The sequence below is a fragment of the Echinops telfairi genome, unplaced genomic scaffold (genome assembly GCF_000313985.2).
Source record: "Echinops telfairi isolate 266 unplaced genomic scaffold, ASM31398v2 ScPeMD7_2;HRSCAF=8, whole genome shotgun sequence".
Classification (NCBI taxonomy): domain Eukaryota; kingdom Metazoa; phylum Chordata; class Mammalia; order Afrosoricida; family Tenrecidae; genus Echinops; species Echinops telfairi.
In genome coordinates, this window is record NW_022103898.1 from 23,047,731 (window position 1) to 23,065,608 (window position 17,878).

The 17,878-nt window shown below is 50.9% G+C and overlaps 1 protein-coding gene across 1 annotated transcript in view; it reads right to left on the reverse strand.

Annotated features, from left to right (window-relative positions):
* Nucleotides 1–1,058: 1,058 nt before the first annotated feature.
* STAB2 (stabilin 2) overlaps nucleotides 1,059–17,878 on the reverse strand; it is a 166,892-nt gene continuing 150,072 nt past the window's right edge. The window contains exons 59-68 of the mRNA XM_045291191.1: nucleotides 16,215–16,221; nucleotides 14,177–14,310; nucleotides 12,389–12,554; nucleotides 12,199–12,305; nucleotides 10,223–10,342; nucleotides 8,357–8,497; nucleotides 7,035–7,142; nucleotides 5,793–5,921; nucleotides 2,817–2,933; nucleotides 1,059–1,538 (exon numbers count right to left, since the gene is read on the reverse strand). Coding sequence (XP_045147126.1) covers nucleotides 1,488–1,538; nucleotides 2,817–2,933; nucleotides 5,793–5,921; nucleotides 7,035–7,142; nucleotides 8,357–8,497; nucleotides 10,223–10,342; nucleotides 12,199–12,305; nucleotides 12,389–12,554; nucleotides 14,177–14,310; nucleotides 16,215–16,221 — 1,080 coding nt within the window. The 3' untranslated portion in view covers nucleotides 1,059–1,487. The remainder of the gene's footprint in view (nucleotides 1,539–2,816; nucleotides 2,934–5,792; nucleotides 5,922–7,034; nucleotides 7,143–8,356; nucleotides 8,498–10,222; nucleotides 10,343–12,198; nucleotides 12,306–12,388; nucleotides 12,555–14,176; nucleotides 14,311–16,214; nucleotides 16,222–17,878) is intronic.

Consider the following 17,878-nt stretch of genomic DNA (forward strand, 5'->3'; position numbering starts at 1 on the left):
TCTGCTCACTCCCTGCAAGACATCCCTGTGGAGAAGACACATGGAGAGAGGCTGATGGAGCCAGACCTCTGGAGCCGGAGAAGCCATGGAGACCCCTGCCAGTGCTGAGAAGCTTACAGTGCCCTGGATCCATTAGACTTCCCACCCACTGGCCTGTGATCTTCCTGCATTTGATGTCATTGCATGTGTTTTGTGAGTCTGAAGAGGACTTTATAGAGTGGTATTGGACATATGGGCTAATTAATATAGGACTAATAGACTTGATCTGGACTGAGCTGGGAAGTTTTCTTAATGTTCAATTGCTCTTGTATGTAAAGCTCTTTCTTACATCCATATGAATGCCTATGGATTTGTTTCCCAAGTCTACCCAGACTAACACATCAGACCGATGGAATCATCCAATATGTGACCTTTTGCGACTAGCTCCTTTCATTTAGTATGGTATTTTCAAGGACCAGTCATATTCTGCCATACACCAGGCCTTCAGTCCCTTTTAAGACTAAATACTGTTCCACTGTAGGAATGTATACCCTTTTGTTTATCCATTCATCTGTTGATGGACACGTGGGTTGTCTCTACCTTTGGCCATCACCATTAATGCCACTGTCAACATTCAATAGGTAAGTTTTTGTGTAGGCACATAGTTTTACTTCTCTTGGATAGAGATCTAAGAATGGAATTCTGGGCCATGTGGTCATTCTGGGCCTAACTCTTGAACTGCTTCCCATAGCAGCTGCACGGTGTTACATTCCCATCAGCAGTATGAGGGTTCCGGTTCTCCATCCTCACCATCACCCGTTAGTGTTCATCTTTTCAGTGATAGCCATCATAGGAGATATGCAGTGGGTTCTTATTGTGATCATCATATCTTCTTAAGGTAAATGGACACACAGCAAACACAACTTTATGGAGGAAGAGAATTTTATAAGACAGATGTCGACTCATTCAGAAGCCCCTATTTAGCTCTGATAAGTGAATTTTGCTCTCAAAGTCCAGCCCCTCTTGCTCCCCCCTACCCCCCGCCAAATATGGCTCTTTACTATATTTATTCCACTTGGTTAGTTTCTGCAGCATCAACATTTATTGAGCGCATTTTATGTGCCGGCACCATGCCAGGTGCTTAGATACAAAGATGAATGAGGCAAAGTCCCTGCCACGGGGAGCTTACAATCTAACTGGGACCTACGACAGGCTCGCAGAATTCCACAGTGCGGGGTCATCAGAGGGAACTAAACAAGGAGTGGTGGAGGGTCCCTGGAGGGAGAAGTGCCCTGGGCAGATGGGTGACAGGGACTATGGTACTGAGTGGTTCATCACCCCCAGAAAACAATCACCCCGAGGTTCATCGAAGAGATGAGGTATCGCTTCAGAGTGCTTCCTACTGTAAGACATTAAAGCACCTTACATTCCCTGACGGCAGCTCATGGGGAGGATTCACAGTGGGGAGACTTCAGGGAAGCTCCGCTTGTCCAGTGGGTGCATGGCCCTCAGAGCCCCCCGAGGGGGTCGCTGCTCTTGAACTGCTGCTCATCAGAGTCCTTCGGGGTGGGGTGGGGTGTAAAAAAAAAAGTCTGTGAAACTCTCAGGAAGATGTGGGGCTTTGTGTGTGCTCAATCTTTCCAGGATGAGCCTGCCTTCTGCCTGCTGGCCTGAGGCCAACCTTGACATTGATCCCCAAGGCCCCTGGTCAGGGGCTCTTATCAAACTGGAAGGCAGGATGGGAGGGTGGTTAAGGACAATCTCTGCTGTTTGAACCTGTGCTGGGTGACCTAGCCTCATCGCTAATGGTTGTTGACTTACTAACCCATGGTCATTATTGAGTCCAACTCAGAGCGCCCTTCAAGGACAGGAGAGGCCGTACGTTTTTATAGGAGCAGAAGACTTTATCTTAGAGCAGCTGGTGGTTTCAAACTGCTGACCTTGTGGTTAGCAACCCAGAACATAACACACTATGCCTCCAGGACGCCTTCTAATTGTCAGTTGCTGTCAAGCCTGCTCCGTCTCATGGTGAGCCTTCTATAATTGAAGAAGGAAACAGTGCCCGGGCCTGTGGCATCCTCACCACCCTTGGCATTTGCCAGCACACTGTTGCAGCGAGAACCTCCTCTCTAAGGAGTCATGCAATTTATCTCACGTCGGGTGAGGGTTTCAATACTCCATAAACATGCCAGGTACTATGCTGCTGATAGGCATGCGGAAGAAAGGCTTGGTGATCTACTTAAAAAAAAAAAAGAGCCCATGAAAGCCCTCCGGATCACAGCAGTTAGGTCCACAAGTGATCATGGGGCAGAACTTCATTTCAGTCAGGGCTTCGGGCCCAGTGCTTTCTGAACTGCTGAGAATTGGCATTTCCTCCCCAGAGGGACTGAATCAATTTTAACAAGATTCTTGTGTAGATGAATCATCTGTTGACTCTATAAGAGTCACCTGCAGATGTACAAGAATGATCTAATTGGGACATAAGATAAGATCTTCACAGAATGTTGTCTGATAAAGCTCTGGCCAGTGAGACCCCTGAGGCTGGAAAGCATGGCCCAGCAGCTGCAACAACGGACTCAGATTCAGTAGACCGACCATCCTGAGGGACCCTCGTGATTGCGAGCCCCCTCAATGGCAACTGACAGCAACAATCTTCCCTCTACCAAAGGGGGCCCCGGGAGCTCACAACAGCCAGCCCACCCCCTCCCACCAGCTGTCCTGCCACACATTGTCCAGGTGCGACTTTCTTGGTGCAAAGCTCTCCATTGGCCTTTACTGAAAGACATCATTCCTCAGTACCCAACGGCCCCTGTCCCTAGATACACGTGGAGACTCACCTCAAAGGGGTCATAGGAGGGCTCTGGCGGTGCTGAGGTTGTGTTCTCATACATGGGGTTCGAGATGTTCTCAGGCTGCTCCTTGCCAAAGGCCTCCACATTGATGTCCTCTTCTGACTGTTGAGAAGGAGAAAAATGAGGACGGAGAGCGTGGACCACCCGTAAGGCAGGAGCCTGCAAATTGGAGACGGTGAGCAAGCTAGTCTCAGCCTCTGAGACCTCTCCTTCTTAATAGGACTTACGTGTTGGGCTCCTTCTATTACGATGTACAATCTCAGAAACCCCACGGAGCAGTTCTGCTCTTCCTTACGGGGTTACTCTAGTCAGAATGAGCTCAATGGCGGTTGGGTTCTTTTTTTGATTTACTGAGATAGGATTTACATACAACAAAATGCACCCCTCTTAAGTGTCCAGCCTTAAGATCCTTGTGTTTGTCTAACCATTGAGACCACCACCTCCCAGATTAGGAGATAGAGTACTTTCACCCCACCCTTAAGGAGCCCTGGTGGCACAAAGCGTTCTGGTGCTGCTGTTTGGTAGCCATTGGACTGCTGACCCCAGGGTTGGTGATTCAAGCCCACCAGCTGCTTCTTGATAGAAAGATGAGGTTTCTGCTCCTGTAGGTCTCAGAAGCCTTACACGGGGTCACGATGAGTCAGCATTGACCCCATGGCAGTGGGTTTGGGTTTGGCTTGGGGGCAGTGCTCGCAGGGCTTGGTGGGAGAGTCCTTGCGATCGGCTCCTGCAGAGATGGTTCTTCCTTGTGTGCTGATGAGTGGATTCCAACGATTATCCAGAGCAGAACTGCCTATTGGGTTTCTAGGTGGGCATCTTTACGTGAGCAGATCGCCGAGTCTTTTCTCCGGGAACTGTGGGTGAGTTTGAACCACCAACCTGTGCGTTAGCAGCTAAGCACTTAGCCGTGTGTCGGTAGAGCTCCTTCTCTGAAGATCATTGTTGCTTTGTTAGGTCCTATTGAATCAATTCTGACTCATCGCGACCCCGTGAGGGTCATGGGGTCTGCAGTGTAACCAACCCCTGCGCTGTCTCGCACCACCCTCACGGCCCCTGCTGCAGACGAGCCCATGGCTGCAGCTACTGCGTCAGTCCGTCTCGTGGAGGGTCTTCTTGTTCCAGAATCGCTGCTTTACCAAGCATGATACTCTCCTCCAGGCTGGCCCCTCTGGATCACCTGTCCAAAGCACATGAGATCGAGTCTCACTGTCTTCGCTTCTAAGGAACATTGTGACGGTGCTTCTTGCCAGACTGACTTGTTAATTCTTCTGGTGGTTCCCGCTGTACTCAGTAGGCGTCATCAACACCATATGCCGAGACCTCTGTTCTTGGCCAGCCTTCCTTTGTCACTGTGCAGCTGTCTCATGCATATGAGGCATGGGACCTACCATGGCTGGGGACTCTAAGTGACATCTTTGCCTTGTACCACCTCACGGGAAGCTTTTTTCCCCCCCAGCAGATTTGCCCAATGCGATGTGTCATTTGATTTCTCGACTGCCACTTTAATGGTTGTTGTTGATTGTGGATCCCCGTGAAATGGAATCTTGGACAACTTCAAACTTTTCTCCCGTTATCTTGATGTTGTGAGGGTTTTGTTTTTTTTGACGTGGAGGTGAAGTCCACACCGAAGGCCTTGATCTTCAGTAAGCGCTTCAGTTAATCCTCACTCTCAGCAAGCGAGGTTGCGTCATTGGCATCCGGCAGGTTGCCGAGTCTTCTTCCAAACCCGAGACCGTGTTCTCGTGCATATCATCCAGTTCCTCCAATGACTTGCTCAGCGCACAGCTTGAATAATTAAGGTGACACACGCCTGTCCTGATTTCAAACCACACAGTGCCCCCTTATTCTCTTCGAACAGCCACTTCTTGGCCCACGTGCGGGTTCTGCGGAGCCTGATGATGTCCTCTGAACTTGCTACTCTTCACAGTGGGATCTGGAAGGTGTGACGCTCCACATCTGGTAGAGTGCCTAGGTTGTAAGTTCTACAGAAAATCCTATCGGAGCAGTTCTACTCGGTCCCGTGGGGTTACTGTGAATTGAAAATTCTCTCCACAGCACATCACAACAACAACAACCACAACAGGAACAGACAGTGCCTCTCATACCCCATCTCCACCACTCCCTCCTCCCACCCAGCTTACCCACTATTCTGACTCCTACCCTGGAGGGCTTGGGACTGTCCTTGAACTTAATAGGAAAGGAATCACCCACCTGGACACTTCGGCTAACTCTTGTTGATGTGTTTAGCATCTATCCCTGGAGTGTGTAAACATGCACGTTTTCACTAGGACGTAAGGTGAAGGCTGCTTGGGGGCGAAACTGAGCTGAGGTGGCAGCAGGAGGACAGGGGGGAGGCAAAGTACACAAGGAGGCTGCTCAATTGTGTTGCTGCCCCTGGACTCGGTCCCCAGGGTCACACACGGTCAGCCAAGAGCTTCCTGCTGGCATGAATGTGGACGCATGAATGTGGACTCAATCATTCTGAGGGGTTAGAATGTCCTCTGCTGGTTGCAGAGTGAAGTGTCTGCTGTCCACATCCCCTGCCAGTCCCTGACCCTCGGAGTCAGGCTGGAAGCTCAAGCCCGTCAAGGTGAGCGCTTGGCTGGTGAGTCCTCCAAGGTGTGGGCGACTCCTGGGTTCCTGGTGGGTTTACCTCGAAGTCAGTCCTGGGCCTGGAGCTCCGGAGGGTGTGTGCTGCTGGCAGTCTGTTACCTTCCTCCCCACAGCCCAGCTCAGCTGGGAAGAGCGCCTTACAGCTGCAATGGCAGCTACTCTTAGGGGCAGAGACCCCAGGCCAGGAGGCAGAAAGTGCATGGCAGTGCCCCCACCCCACTGTGCCCAGCACTCCGTTAGCTCCTTGGTGAGCTTGCGGCCCCACCCAGCCAGGAGAAGCAGCCCAGAGTCAGGGGCTAGATTTCAGAAAGGTGTCCATCACTGCCCTCCGCTTTCTCCCTCTCTTACCTCAAAGTGCTGGAAACCGATCGTTCTCTGCTTCAGCCGAAAGTAAGAGTAGGCAGCAAACACGACCGCTCCGAGGACCAGGAGGATGGCAAAGAAGATCCCCGGTCCCAAGCCAGTGTGGGTTGAGGTCTGTCCACAAGGAAGGTGGGGTGGGGGGACGGGTGTCAAGGTGGATGTCAACCTGGGGGACTTTCCAAGAGAGGGGCACTTCCTGGAGCACACCCCATTCTTACTGGTCATAGGCATCTTGGAGCTAACTGAGTGAAAATATACTGATAAAATCTTTAATGAGCATCAAACTTTTAGGAGCCCTGGTGGTGCAATGGTTATGTGTTGGGCTGCGATCCACAGGGTCAGCAGTTCCAAACCACCAGCCGCTCCTCAGGAAAAAGTTGGGGCTTTCTACTCCTGTAGAGTTATAATTTCGGAAACACACAGGGGCAGTTCTGTCCGGTCCTATAGGGCAGTGAGTTTATTTACTGGTATTTATTTATTTTGGTTATCAAGCCTTACTATGACCTTGGCCTGTGATAAGCCCCCTCAGAGACAAACATCAGTTTAAATATTACAACAGCCCAAAGAGACAGAAGCCATGACTACTGTCCTCCTTTTTATATGGGGGCCGGGGGGACAGAGGCCTGGAGAAGTTATGTACTTGTCCCAAATCACGGTCAGTCAGTGGCAGAGGCGGGCTTTGGACGCAGGCTGGCGCAAGAGCCCATGTTCTCAGCGCCTCCGCCCAAGAGCTTTCCGGCAGCCAGCCATGCTCGCTGGTCCCTCACACTTTGGGGAGGAAGTCTAAGAGTACGAACTCGGTGTTTGGGGTCATCCTAGTGATTCTGTCTCTCTTAACTCATAGACCTTCCAGGAGCCCACGGGGCAGGCAATCATGGTCCAGTTTTTCAGAAGAGAAAGCGGGGACTCAGGGAGGTTCTGGGACTGGCCCCGAGTCCCCCAGGTATGAAGTGGAGGGACCCGCAGCAGAAGTCAGGCTGTGCTATCCCCCCTTGGGTGGTTTCTCCATCGGCTTCTTCGGCCCCTTGTCTTTGACAGGTATTAGTGGTGGCAGGGCGTGTGTGGCTGTGGGGGTAGTGGGGATGATGAACTAACTGTCCTAGATGCAGGGGCCTCCTCTGGTCTCCGGAGGGGGAAGGTGATGGAAGGTACTTCCAGCCCATTTGATGCTTGGGGCATGGATATTGGGGCTGCTCTGGGCCCTTCTTGGGATCCTTGGATACTCACCACTGGGGCAGGGGGTGCTTTTAAAGGCCCAGAAATGACATGAATAATCCCATTGGAAGCAAGGATGTCCCACTGCAGGATGGCTCTTCCGTTGACGAACCTGGTCTCCTTTTGGAGAAATGAGAAGAGGGTGGATGGGGATCTGAGGCCGTCGGATTTACCCTCCCCGAGTGAGCAGGAGACAGGTGGCCAGTTTCTCTGAGACATTGGAGCCAAAGTCTTCCCTGAGGGCAGTGGTGTAAGGCCCCGCCCTGCCTGCACAGCCCAGAACCTGGAAAAGCCCTTGCGCCACAAAGCTACCCGGCTTCTCCATGTTTCTCCTAGCGATCAAAGTTTGGAACCAGGGGTATCTTAGACCCTAAGGAGCTTCAGGGAAGCCCAGGGCCATTTTATTTAACCCCCTGCTCTCAGAGCGCGGGCCCAGAGATTCCAAGATCACTTGGGTAGTAAGCGGCAACCCCCACACTCTGGACTCCAGGTCTATTGCTCTGAACATCGCACCACACTGTTAATAAGAGCGTGTTTTACGTGATCGAATCCCTTGCGACTCCAAGTGTGATGTTCGTGAGAAATGCACAGCCCGGGTCTCCACACCCCATCTCCTGAGTCACAGTCTGCATTTCAACAAGATCCCCAGGGGGTTCAAGTGCACGTTCAAATATGAGAAGAGCTGGTCCAAATGGACCAATCTTTAATAATAGAAATCGTCTCCCAGTAAAGATGGAAAAAGAGCGCTCCAAAGGCCTGACTCACTAGGAGTTTCCCATAAAATCATATTGTTTGGACGTAATGGTCATCGTTGTCACCACCATTATTACCACACCACTGCCATCATCATGATCATCACCACGAACATCATCACCCAATGTCAGCATCCTTCACGCATCACCAGCCTCCACACCCTCCCCATCATCTCAGTTTCAGTGGAGGAACTGGAGGGCTGGAGACGCTGGGCAACTTGTCTAAGGTCCCACAGAGAGCAAGCGCTACCACTAAGACTCAAACCCTGGCCATTTGGACCCCAAACTGGCAGGCTAATGCTTGGGCCAGATCCACAATCTGATAGACATGAAAGTGGGGATTTAGGTAGATTTGGAAACGGCTTCATTGCTCATTTCTCACAAAGAGCTCCTAAGGCCAGCCGGGGGACCACAGGCCTCTTCCCCAGTCAGTGTACCATGAGGTGCCGATAAGACCTCCCCCAACTGTGGGTTGACCATTCCCTTCCACAACAGCTGCTGTCTGCTAAGCACCCAGTGTGGATCGGGACCTTAGCCTGCCCTCATGGGGTTCTCCCAACAAGCCCAGGGGACTTTCCCTACCGGATGGAGCTGGTCCTGGCTGGACGTGATGAGCAGCTGGCTGCCCAGTCTGGTTTGCAGGACCGTGCCGTTAACGAGGTCGTTGTAGAAGATGAGACTGACATTGGTGAGGTGATGCTCGATGTCCCGTCCAGACAGGGTCTGAGAGGAAAAGAGACACAAGAATGGTTTCTCAAGGCCACACGATCTCGGGTTCTTTTTGTTTTTACTTATTTTTAAAATCATTTTATTGGGGGCTCTTAAAGCTCTTTTCACAATCCATCCATCCATCCATCCATCCATCCATCCATCCATCCATCCATCCATCCATCCATCCATCCATGGTGTCAAGCACATTTGTACATATGTTGGCATCATCAGTTTTGAAACATTTTCTTTCTACTTGAGCCCTGGCTATCAGCTCCTCATTTTCCCCCTCTCTCCCTGCCCACCCCCACGAACCCTTGATAATTTATAAATTACTTAAATTTTCATGTCTTACACTGACTAATGTATCCCTTCACCCATTTTTCTGTTGTCCATTCCCCAGGTCTCTTGTCTGAGGCAGGGCTTCTTGCTAGGAAGAGTGGACTTAGGGAGGCCATGTTAGGGTCACGTTGGGTCTCCCCCCAATAGGCTTCGGAACCCTAACCCCTAGGCCTCCCAGGCTTGGGCCACAGCTTGTAAAGGAGGCCTTAGCTGTGGAGGCCTCTGAAACCGACTCCCTTTTGAGGTTTAAAAAGAGCACAAGGAGACCAAGCCCGGGTAGGGGACAGTGGGTACCTTGTGGACATCTGGGAGGGACACAAGAGAAGCTGAGACAGGACTTGCCTCCAGAGCAGGTGGAGAGAGCCCCCCCCACCCCCCCAACTCCAGTGCCCGAAATTGGACTGCTAGACTCTTGAACTGTGAGGAAGAGGTTTCTGTTTGTTAAAGCCACCCCTTGGATTTTCCCTAGAGCCCCACTGAGATCCCAAGAGGGGTGGGTAATGGATGGGTGGAGGTCTAGCTCCTCCTCGGTGGCTGGCGGGGCGGGGGCCTACATACAGCCAGCCACCCCTTCTGGTGTGTCACACAAACACGAGTGGGCTTCCAGAAGTGAACGGAAGAATTCTGTCCGTCATTGTATTTCCCCACGGACTTCCTGAAGCCCATTCATATTTTCAGCTCTTCTGTGTGCCGCTGGCCTGGCACGCTTTGCCACTGAGCCTGGTTCTTCCCTCGCCCTGACCTCACCCTTGGCCATGGAGTCCTGAGGGCCTTCCGCTTGGATGCCATGCCTGGCCAGAGGACCCGCTGCACCAGGCTGTGGACCCTACAGAGGCTGAAAGGACTGGTGGGACGGGGCTTGCTCTCACAGCTCTTGCTCCCTGTCAGCCCCACAAGCACACGCTCGGGCTAGCCTGCCGGAGCCAGGACCCTGCTGAGGCAGCCTGGGTTGGCGGCCGGCCAGGCCTCTGATCATGTTCAGGCAAGACCACTCTGCCTCAGCTCATCTGTCCACTTCTGAGCTCACGACGTGTAGCCACCGAGGGTGGAGGTGACTGGTCTCGCGGCATGACGACGGGCCTCGTTCACTGAGGCTCCTGGGAAGCATTTGTCTGAAGGAGGCACTCTGGGTGGGATCCCTGGTGGAGTCGTGGGTTATGCATTGGGCTGCTAACCTCAAGGTCGGCAGTTTGAAACCACCAGCCGCTCTGCAGCACACAGTGACGTTGTCTACTCTGGTGGAGAATTATAGCTTCAGCAATGCCGAGGGGCAGTTCTACCGCCCCCACAGGTCATTGTGAGTCAGGTTAGACTGATTGGCTGTGTTTGGTTGTGTGGGGGTTTTTGTTTCTCAGGCACTCGGACCTGGATGGATAAGCCCCGGGGGGCATCGCTTACCTCGTTTTTCTCTAGCCAGTTGTTCTGGGGCACGAAGAGGGTCCCACCGGCCGACAGGTCCGTCAGGTGCCCCAGGAAGGCCCGGCCCCTGGCGGAGCTCTTGGAATAGGCCAGCACTTCCTGGGGAGAGGAAGGAGGATGTCACCCGTTGGGGCCAGGGCTGGAGTGGGAGGACGGGCAGGACTGAAGAGGGTCCCAGACTGCCATCCTCCGGGGTATATTCCCGAGGTTGGTCTCTTCTGAGTGACCTTGGGGTGAGTTACAGGAGCCTCTTTCTTTTCTCAGGGAACCCTGTGCCCTACGTCACAGCGTAGCTGCCGACCGGGACTGTCCTGTAGGCCTAAGTCAAATTGTGAGTCTTCTGGTCTCAAAACTCTGCCCCTTTCACTCAGAGGAGAGGTGACAACCCTTTCCATGGCCCAGGAGGCCCACACTGTCTGCCGCCACTGCTCCCTGGCCCCACACCCACTTGCCCTCTCTCTCCTTCAGCTCTAAGCCCCTGGCTTCCTCGCTGTGCCTCCGGCTTGCCTTGAATGCTCTTGGCTGACAGCCTCTGCCTGCCTGTTCCTTCCCCCTGCAGCAGCATTCTTCCAGATCTACGCGGCTTACTTCCTCCCCTCGGGCCACTTGGCCCAAATGCCATCTTTGCCATAAGGCCTGCCCTCGTCACTCAGTACCCGTCGGGACCTGGGCGCCTTCGACCCGCCCACACTGCTTTCCTTTGTTCTGGTAGTATGCAGCTACCGGGAAGGTTGGAAGTTGGAGTCTACTCAGGGGTGCCTTGACAGAAAGGCCTGGTGCTCTGCTCCCGAAAACGGAGCCCCTGAAAACCCCGTGGAGCCCAGTTCTACTCTGCCACACACGGTCCCCCTGTGGTGGCACCAACTCCAGAGCAACTGCTCAGCCTTCTCGTCTGGTTTCCGTCCTGTTCACACCCTGCTTGTTTTGATCCCTGAAGCCGCTCAGGCACATAGAAAGGGCGCAGTCACTCTTTGTTGAACACGTTGTAAGACACGGCACGACTCAGTCTGACTTGGTCGTTTCGCGGACAGGGCCTCTGAAGGACTTTGCCAAAGGGCTTTGCTTTGGCATCGACTCCCCCCGCTCCACATCCCCCACCGCAGCCCCTGCCCAGTAATATCATCAGCCAAATTTCCACGCAACAACAATAACGATCAGAGTATTTATCTTCAGCTTCCTAATCTACAAAATGCGGATATTAACCAAGTGACATCATCAGGTTGTATGCGGATTTCCTCCTTCCCCAGGTATTTATCGAGCACCGACTATGTGCCTGCCGGCCACTGTCTGAGGGGCTGGGGAGACAATGGTACACAAGGCAGAGGACACCTTAGCCTCGCCAGGCTTGCATCCTGTGGGCCGAAGGAAGCGGGTTTTAAGGAGGGTCACTAGTAGTACCCAGTGCAAAGCAAATGCCCAAGACAAGCTCGTGACGGCTGGTATTATGGGTAGCTCAGCGTTTCTGCTCAGTCCACACTGTATCTTTCTCCTAACGGGGGCAGTGTCTTCAGTGTGTACACCCTGGAGGGCTACTAAAGTGACTTCAAATACAGAGCTCAAGGCGCATGGGCTCCATGCTGCTGATTTGGCCCCAAAGGCTGACCACCGCAAGACTTCATGAACCGTGTCCATCCTGACAACAGAGCATCTTATTCCTGCAGAGCAGACACCTAACCCCAGATCTCGAGTTCTCAAACAGATCACCAGGCCTTTCTTCCACGTCTGTCTTGGTCTCTGAATTCTTTCGAAACATGCTCAGCTCTGTCACAACATGCTATGGCAGACAAATGGTGGCTGCCCGTGAGGCGCCTTGGCTAGGAATCAGACCCAGGTGTCCCTCATGGATGGTGACCATTCTACCACTGACCCACTGCTACCTTTTTGTTGCCTACCACCGAACCCCCACTTGGCTGCAACCCTGGCCCAAGGAGAAAGCAAGACGCCCTGCTACGTACCGTTAGGAAGTTTGTGAGGGAAGAGAAGGACATCAGGACTTGCAGCAGGTTCCCGCTGCACGAGAAGCCGTCTCCCACATAGCCCACCTTGCAGGTGCAGTTCACATCTGGAAGACAGGAGCATGGGCTCATTTCCGGTGAGGAGATTTGGCTGGCCAGCAGCTGGCGTGTAGCTGGGGTCGTTCCTTACCTTTTATCCGGTAGCAGAAGACATCCCACATCTCACTCTTGTTGGCTCTCACTCCATAGTTGATAATCCCAACCACGCCGGCCCCGCAATTCTGGGAGGCGTAGGCTGTGGGGTAGGCAACATGCCCCGACTCCAGCCAGCCCGCTGAACAGAGGTGGTATTTGGCCTGCCGAGACATGGATGGGGCCACGGATCAGCTGTAATTTCCTGTCTGTCATGGGATCATTGGGTTCTCGCCTGATTCCCTGTCAGACTATACAACTCCCTGGATCCGTGACTCACGCCTGTTTTGTTCACCAGTCTCTGCCCTGTGCTCGGCACAGAGTAGGCTCTGTTACATCTCTGTGTCCTGAGCCATTGGATGCAGGGACGTGAGAAAGTGTTACCTTCTCGTTCCTGTTGATGCCCACGCCCTTCCTACTCATTCCCTTCTCTCTACTCTAAAGAAAGACTTACCCAGGGAATGGTGGTGCTTCTGCATGTGGATAGATGGAATTCTAATGGATCGTTATTATGCATGGAATTATGTCTCCCCCAAATATGTGTGGGACCTCTACTCCCTACAACACTCGTGGAAGTAAGCCTGTTGGAAGTAGGATATTCTTGGTTGTGTTAGGTCAAACCCAAGTAGAGTGGGGTCTAAATCTGATCACTTCCAAGCTACAGCAAGGGCACATCATCATACATGCTTACACACATGGGGTAAGACAGATGCCAGGTCCAGATCACCAAAGCACCAAGGAACACCCAAGGCTAGGAAGGGATTGACATGGACAAGGCCTCACTTTGAACTTGGAGAAGATACAATTGCTGTTCCTAGCGGAGAACAGAGCTTTGGAGTCTAGGCTGCATTTGCATCAGAGATCTCTTAGCTGGTCACCTTGGGTATGTGACTTAGCCTTTCAGGGCCTGAGCTGTCCTGATGACACCCACACCCTGGACAAGGAGCCCTGCTGGAGCCATGATTAAACACCGAGCTGCTCGTTTGAAGTGTCGGGGTTTGAACCCCCCCAACGGCTGCGAGGGAGAAAGGCCTGGCTGTGTGCTTTCATGAAGCTTACGGCCAAGAAAACCCTCCGAGTCAGTTCTAGTCTGCCCTGTGGGGTCTCTCAGGATGAGCTGAAATTGATTCAGTGGTACTCCACAGCCACAATGAATGTGAAGAGACCCTACAAGGATGGATAGCAAGGATGGTCCACAAAGTGGTACCTGACACAGTTAAACAACGTAACTAAGTTCAGTTGCTATGGTGGTGTAGTGGTTACCTGTTGGGTTGCGATCTGCAAGCTTGGTTGTTTGAAACCCCTAGCAGCTCAGTGGGAGAAACACGGGCTTTCTACTCCTGTAAACTGTTACCGTCTTGGAAACTCACAGGGACAGTTCGACCCTGCCCCACAGTGTCACTGTGAGTAGTATTGACTCGCTGGCAGTGAGTGTGAGTTTTATCGGCCGATTCCGACTCATGGGAACTCCTGCTGACACGCAGAGTAGAACTCTTCCAGAGCGTTTGCCCGGCTGTGACCTTTCAAAAGCAGACTGCCAGGCCTTTCTTCTGAGGCTCCTCTGAGTGAGTTCAAACTGCCAACCCGTCGGTGAGTAGCTGAGTGCTTAACTGTTTGTGCCACCCAGTGACCTCTGACACATGGCAGATGGTCAGTAGATGGGCCTGGTGAATGCCCTGCACTATGCTCTGAGAAGGCAAGAGCCCACGCCTTCTGTCATACGAAGAGACTGCACCTCCTGCCCTGGAGACCCGGCCCTGCCCAGACCCGGGTGGGCTGCGCTCACCTTCTGGGCGTAGGAGAGCTGGCTGTAGGTTGCCACGGTTGCACCTTCCTTGGCACAGGCTTCTTTGGCTTTGTCAAAGGTCAGCTTGTACTGGCCGTGTGGGGAGCGTAAGTGGAACACTCCAACGGTGGTATCTAGGAGAGGGAGGAGAGGTCGCCCAGGTGAGCAGGCTTGGTCCGTCCGCAGCCCTTTGCCCAGCAGGGCACCTGGAGAGGCTTCCCAGGGGGAAGGGCCGTTGTACCCAGGCCGTCTTAGACGCCTCTTCTCCTTGGAGATAGCATTTAAAACAGGCATCCCTTTTCTAATTCTAAAACAAACACACGGTCCTTGTAGATAGCGGGGTGATACCGAAAAGAAATCTTACAGAAATAAAACAAAAAGGACCTGTAACTCTTGTCCAGAAATAGTTATGACTTCATGGCTAATATTTTGGTGTTTTTTACTCATTTTTTATAACTTTTATCTTGATATCATTTCAGACGCTTTGAGTCATTCACATGATATATGAAGAATTTGTGGAGAAATGGAATGAAAAGGGAAGGGGATTTTTCCCATGAACTTTTTGAAGTCGCCTCATCTGTGTATCTAGCTATCATTCTTTCCATCCATCCATCCATTGACATACTGGTACCATACCAAATATATAGTTTTAAAAATAATTGTTAAACTTAGCATGAGATATAATTACTTCCCAGTATTATAAATGCCCTTTGGCAGCATGATTCACACCCCGTCCCAATACATACAAGACTACTTTTTGGTGCACTTGACCACCTTGAGAACACTACTTCAAAGGAGTGTCTATCAAAGACTATGTCTTCCAACCACGGTGTCTGAAAAAAAGTGGCTTAGCCTCTTCCAGCTAAGATTTTGGAACATTTTTGCTTGTTTGTTTTCTTAGTGACATCTTTTCTTTTTTATATAATAATAATGATTTTTTATCATTTTATTGGGGGCTTGTACAACTCTTTATCACAATCTGTACATACGTCTATTGTGCCAAGCACATTTGTACATTTGCTGTCATCGTCATTCTCAAAACATTTTCTTTCTACTTGAGCCCTTGGTACCAGCTCCTCATTTTTTCCCCTTCCTCCCCCACCCTCCCTCCCTCATGAACCCTTGATAATTTATACATTATTATTATTTTTTCACGTCTTACACTGACCAATGTCTCCCTTCACCCACTTTCCTGTTGTCCACCCCCCTGGGAGGGGGTTATATATAAATCATTGTGATTGGTTCCTTCTTTCTTCCTCCACCTTCCCCTTCCCCTCCTGGTATCACTACTCATTATTGGTCCTGAGGGGTCTCTCTGTCCTGGATCCCCTGTGCTTTGAGCTCTTATCTGTACCAGTGTATGTGCTCTGGTCTAACCATATTTGTAAGGTAGAAATGGGGTCATGATAGTGGGGTGAGGAAGTATTAAAGAACTAGAGGAAAGTTGTATGTTTCACTGGTGCTATGCTGCTCCCTGACTGGCTTGCCTCCTCTTTGTGACCCTTCTGTAAGGGGATGTCCAATTGAGTGACGTCTTTTCTAACCAGATAATTGAGATCAGAGTCCAGAGATTCATCCCAGACAGCAATTGACTAGAGCCTTCTGGCTTTGGATGTTCCACAACACCTTGGGCACAGAATACCACCAACTAGGCTCTTCAGACTTCCTGTCCCCTCCCCTCCCCATCTGTTTAGCCCAGAACTGCTCAGAAACGTCACATTGGGGGGTGGGTTGGGAAGTGGCTTTCTTATTTCCTCACTCCCTTTGTCCACTGTGTGTCCTGGGACCACAGCCTTGATGACTGTGTGTGCTCCTCACTGCTGTGCCCTTCTCAGTGGGCCCTGGACAATTCTGGCATCTGGCCAGTCTGTCCCCCAGCAGAAACACACTGCTGCTATTGGGAGTGGCACCCACAGGGGCTTCTGTGCTTGGCTCAATTCATATTTCCTTCAAGTCTCCATCGTGGTACAAAACAAAAAATGAAACAAGACGAAACAAAACAAGCAAACGCACTGCCATTGAGTCAGTTCCTACTCACAGCGACCCTAGAGAGCAGGGACAACAGCCCTGCGGGTTCTGAGACGGTGACTCTTTACAGGGACAGAAAGTCTTGGGACCATATTAATACTCCTTTCAAAACCAACTGATTTTCAGCTTTGATATTTTTGTTGTTGAAAGCAAGTATTTTCTGTAATGGAAAGAAATTTGAATGAAATGGAAAAAACATTTTTTTTTGGAAGTAAGATAGATTTGGATATAATTCTCACTGTCATCGAACTCAGTTCCAGTTCATAGTGACCCTACAGGCCACGGTAGAACTGCCCTTGTGGAAAGCCTCATCTTTTTTCCAGAGTGGCTGGTGGTTTCAAACTGCTGGCCTTGTGCTTAGCAGTATAGCGCCTAACTCACTATACCCCCAGGAGTCCCTTGATACACTTAGTAGAGCATCTGGCCTGAGGCCTTCCTGCTGCTGGGGTTTGTGAAAGGAGACTTGTCTTTCTTCAAAGCTATGCAATTGTACAGGATGAATGTTATACAGCACAAGATGGCAGCACACACTAAAAGTGGGATAGCAGCTTCCCACTAAATCCCAGAGGAGGAAAATGTGGGTGGGCACTATATGTCCCAAGGGTCCAGAAAAGATTAAGCTTCTCTAAAGACTCCCTTTCACCTCCTTTAGAGAGTATTCTCTTTCTCAAGCTGTGCTTGCTCTCTTGCTTCGGTTATACCATCAACGTGAGATACATTGCTGTTTTTTTTTTTTTGCCCTGCCCCCCTACATTGCTGTCTTTTGGCATAGTTCTTTCTTTTCTTTTTCTTCTTAATTAAAATAAAGCTCCTCAACGATATTGGGAATCTCTTTGTGAAAAGAGGCAAGGCCTTATATAGGCAACATGTTTTCTTCTCATTCCCAAAAGGATTGAAGTGTCTCAGCACTTAACACATATACAGACGTTATGTCAAAAGGTATTGTGGAGATGGATAGAAATCGACCAGCAAAATTACTGTGTCTGTCAAAACCCTCCAGCTCAATCAGAGTACCGATCACTTTCTAGACCACTCAAGTCCCTCCTTGTTCTGGTTCAAAATTCCATGTGTGGGATCTTTCTGGGATCTTCTCTCTATGAGGCTTCAAGAGGCCCTCTGGTTTGTGCTGCTGCACATTCTATTCTAAGGAGCCCAGGTGGCACACTGGTTGAGCACGTGGCTGCTAACTCCAAGGTTGGTAGCTTCAACTCATACATTGTTTGATGGGATAAAGAAATGCTAGTCTGCTTCTGCAAAGGTGACATCCTGGGGAAACCCCGGGGCAGTTTTGCTGTGTCCTACCAAGTCTCTGAGTCATATTCCACAGCAAGGGGTTTTCTGTAATTTAAATGTTCACTTAACTTTTTTAACCTAATGATGCGATGATTCTTCATCTAGTTATACCTACTGGTTTATTATAGGTAAGCCAACCAGATCCTTCTTGGGGCCTTTGGCAATCACTGGGCGACTACAAATCCAACTGCTCAGAAACTGCTTCTGCAAGTGACGAGTGCTTCCTCTTTGTTTCATCCCCCAAACGGTGCTGCTTCGATGTAATTCAACTTAAAATGTAATTCAATTTAAAGCCAAACATCAAAGAAGATCCAGGACAGAAAACCGTTTTGCTCCCTCCTGTCTGGAGAGTCAAGGTTCAATTCCAAGTTTACCTTGCCC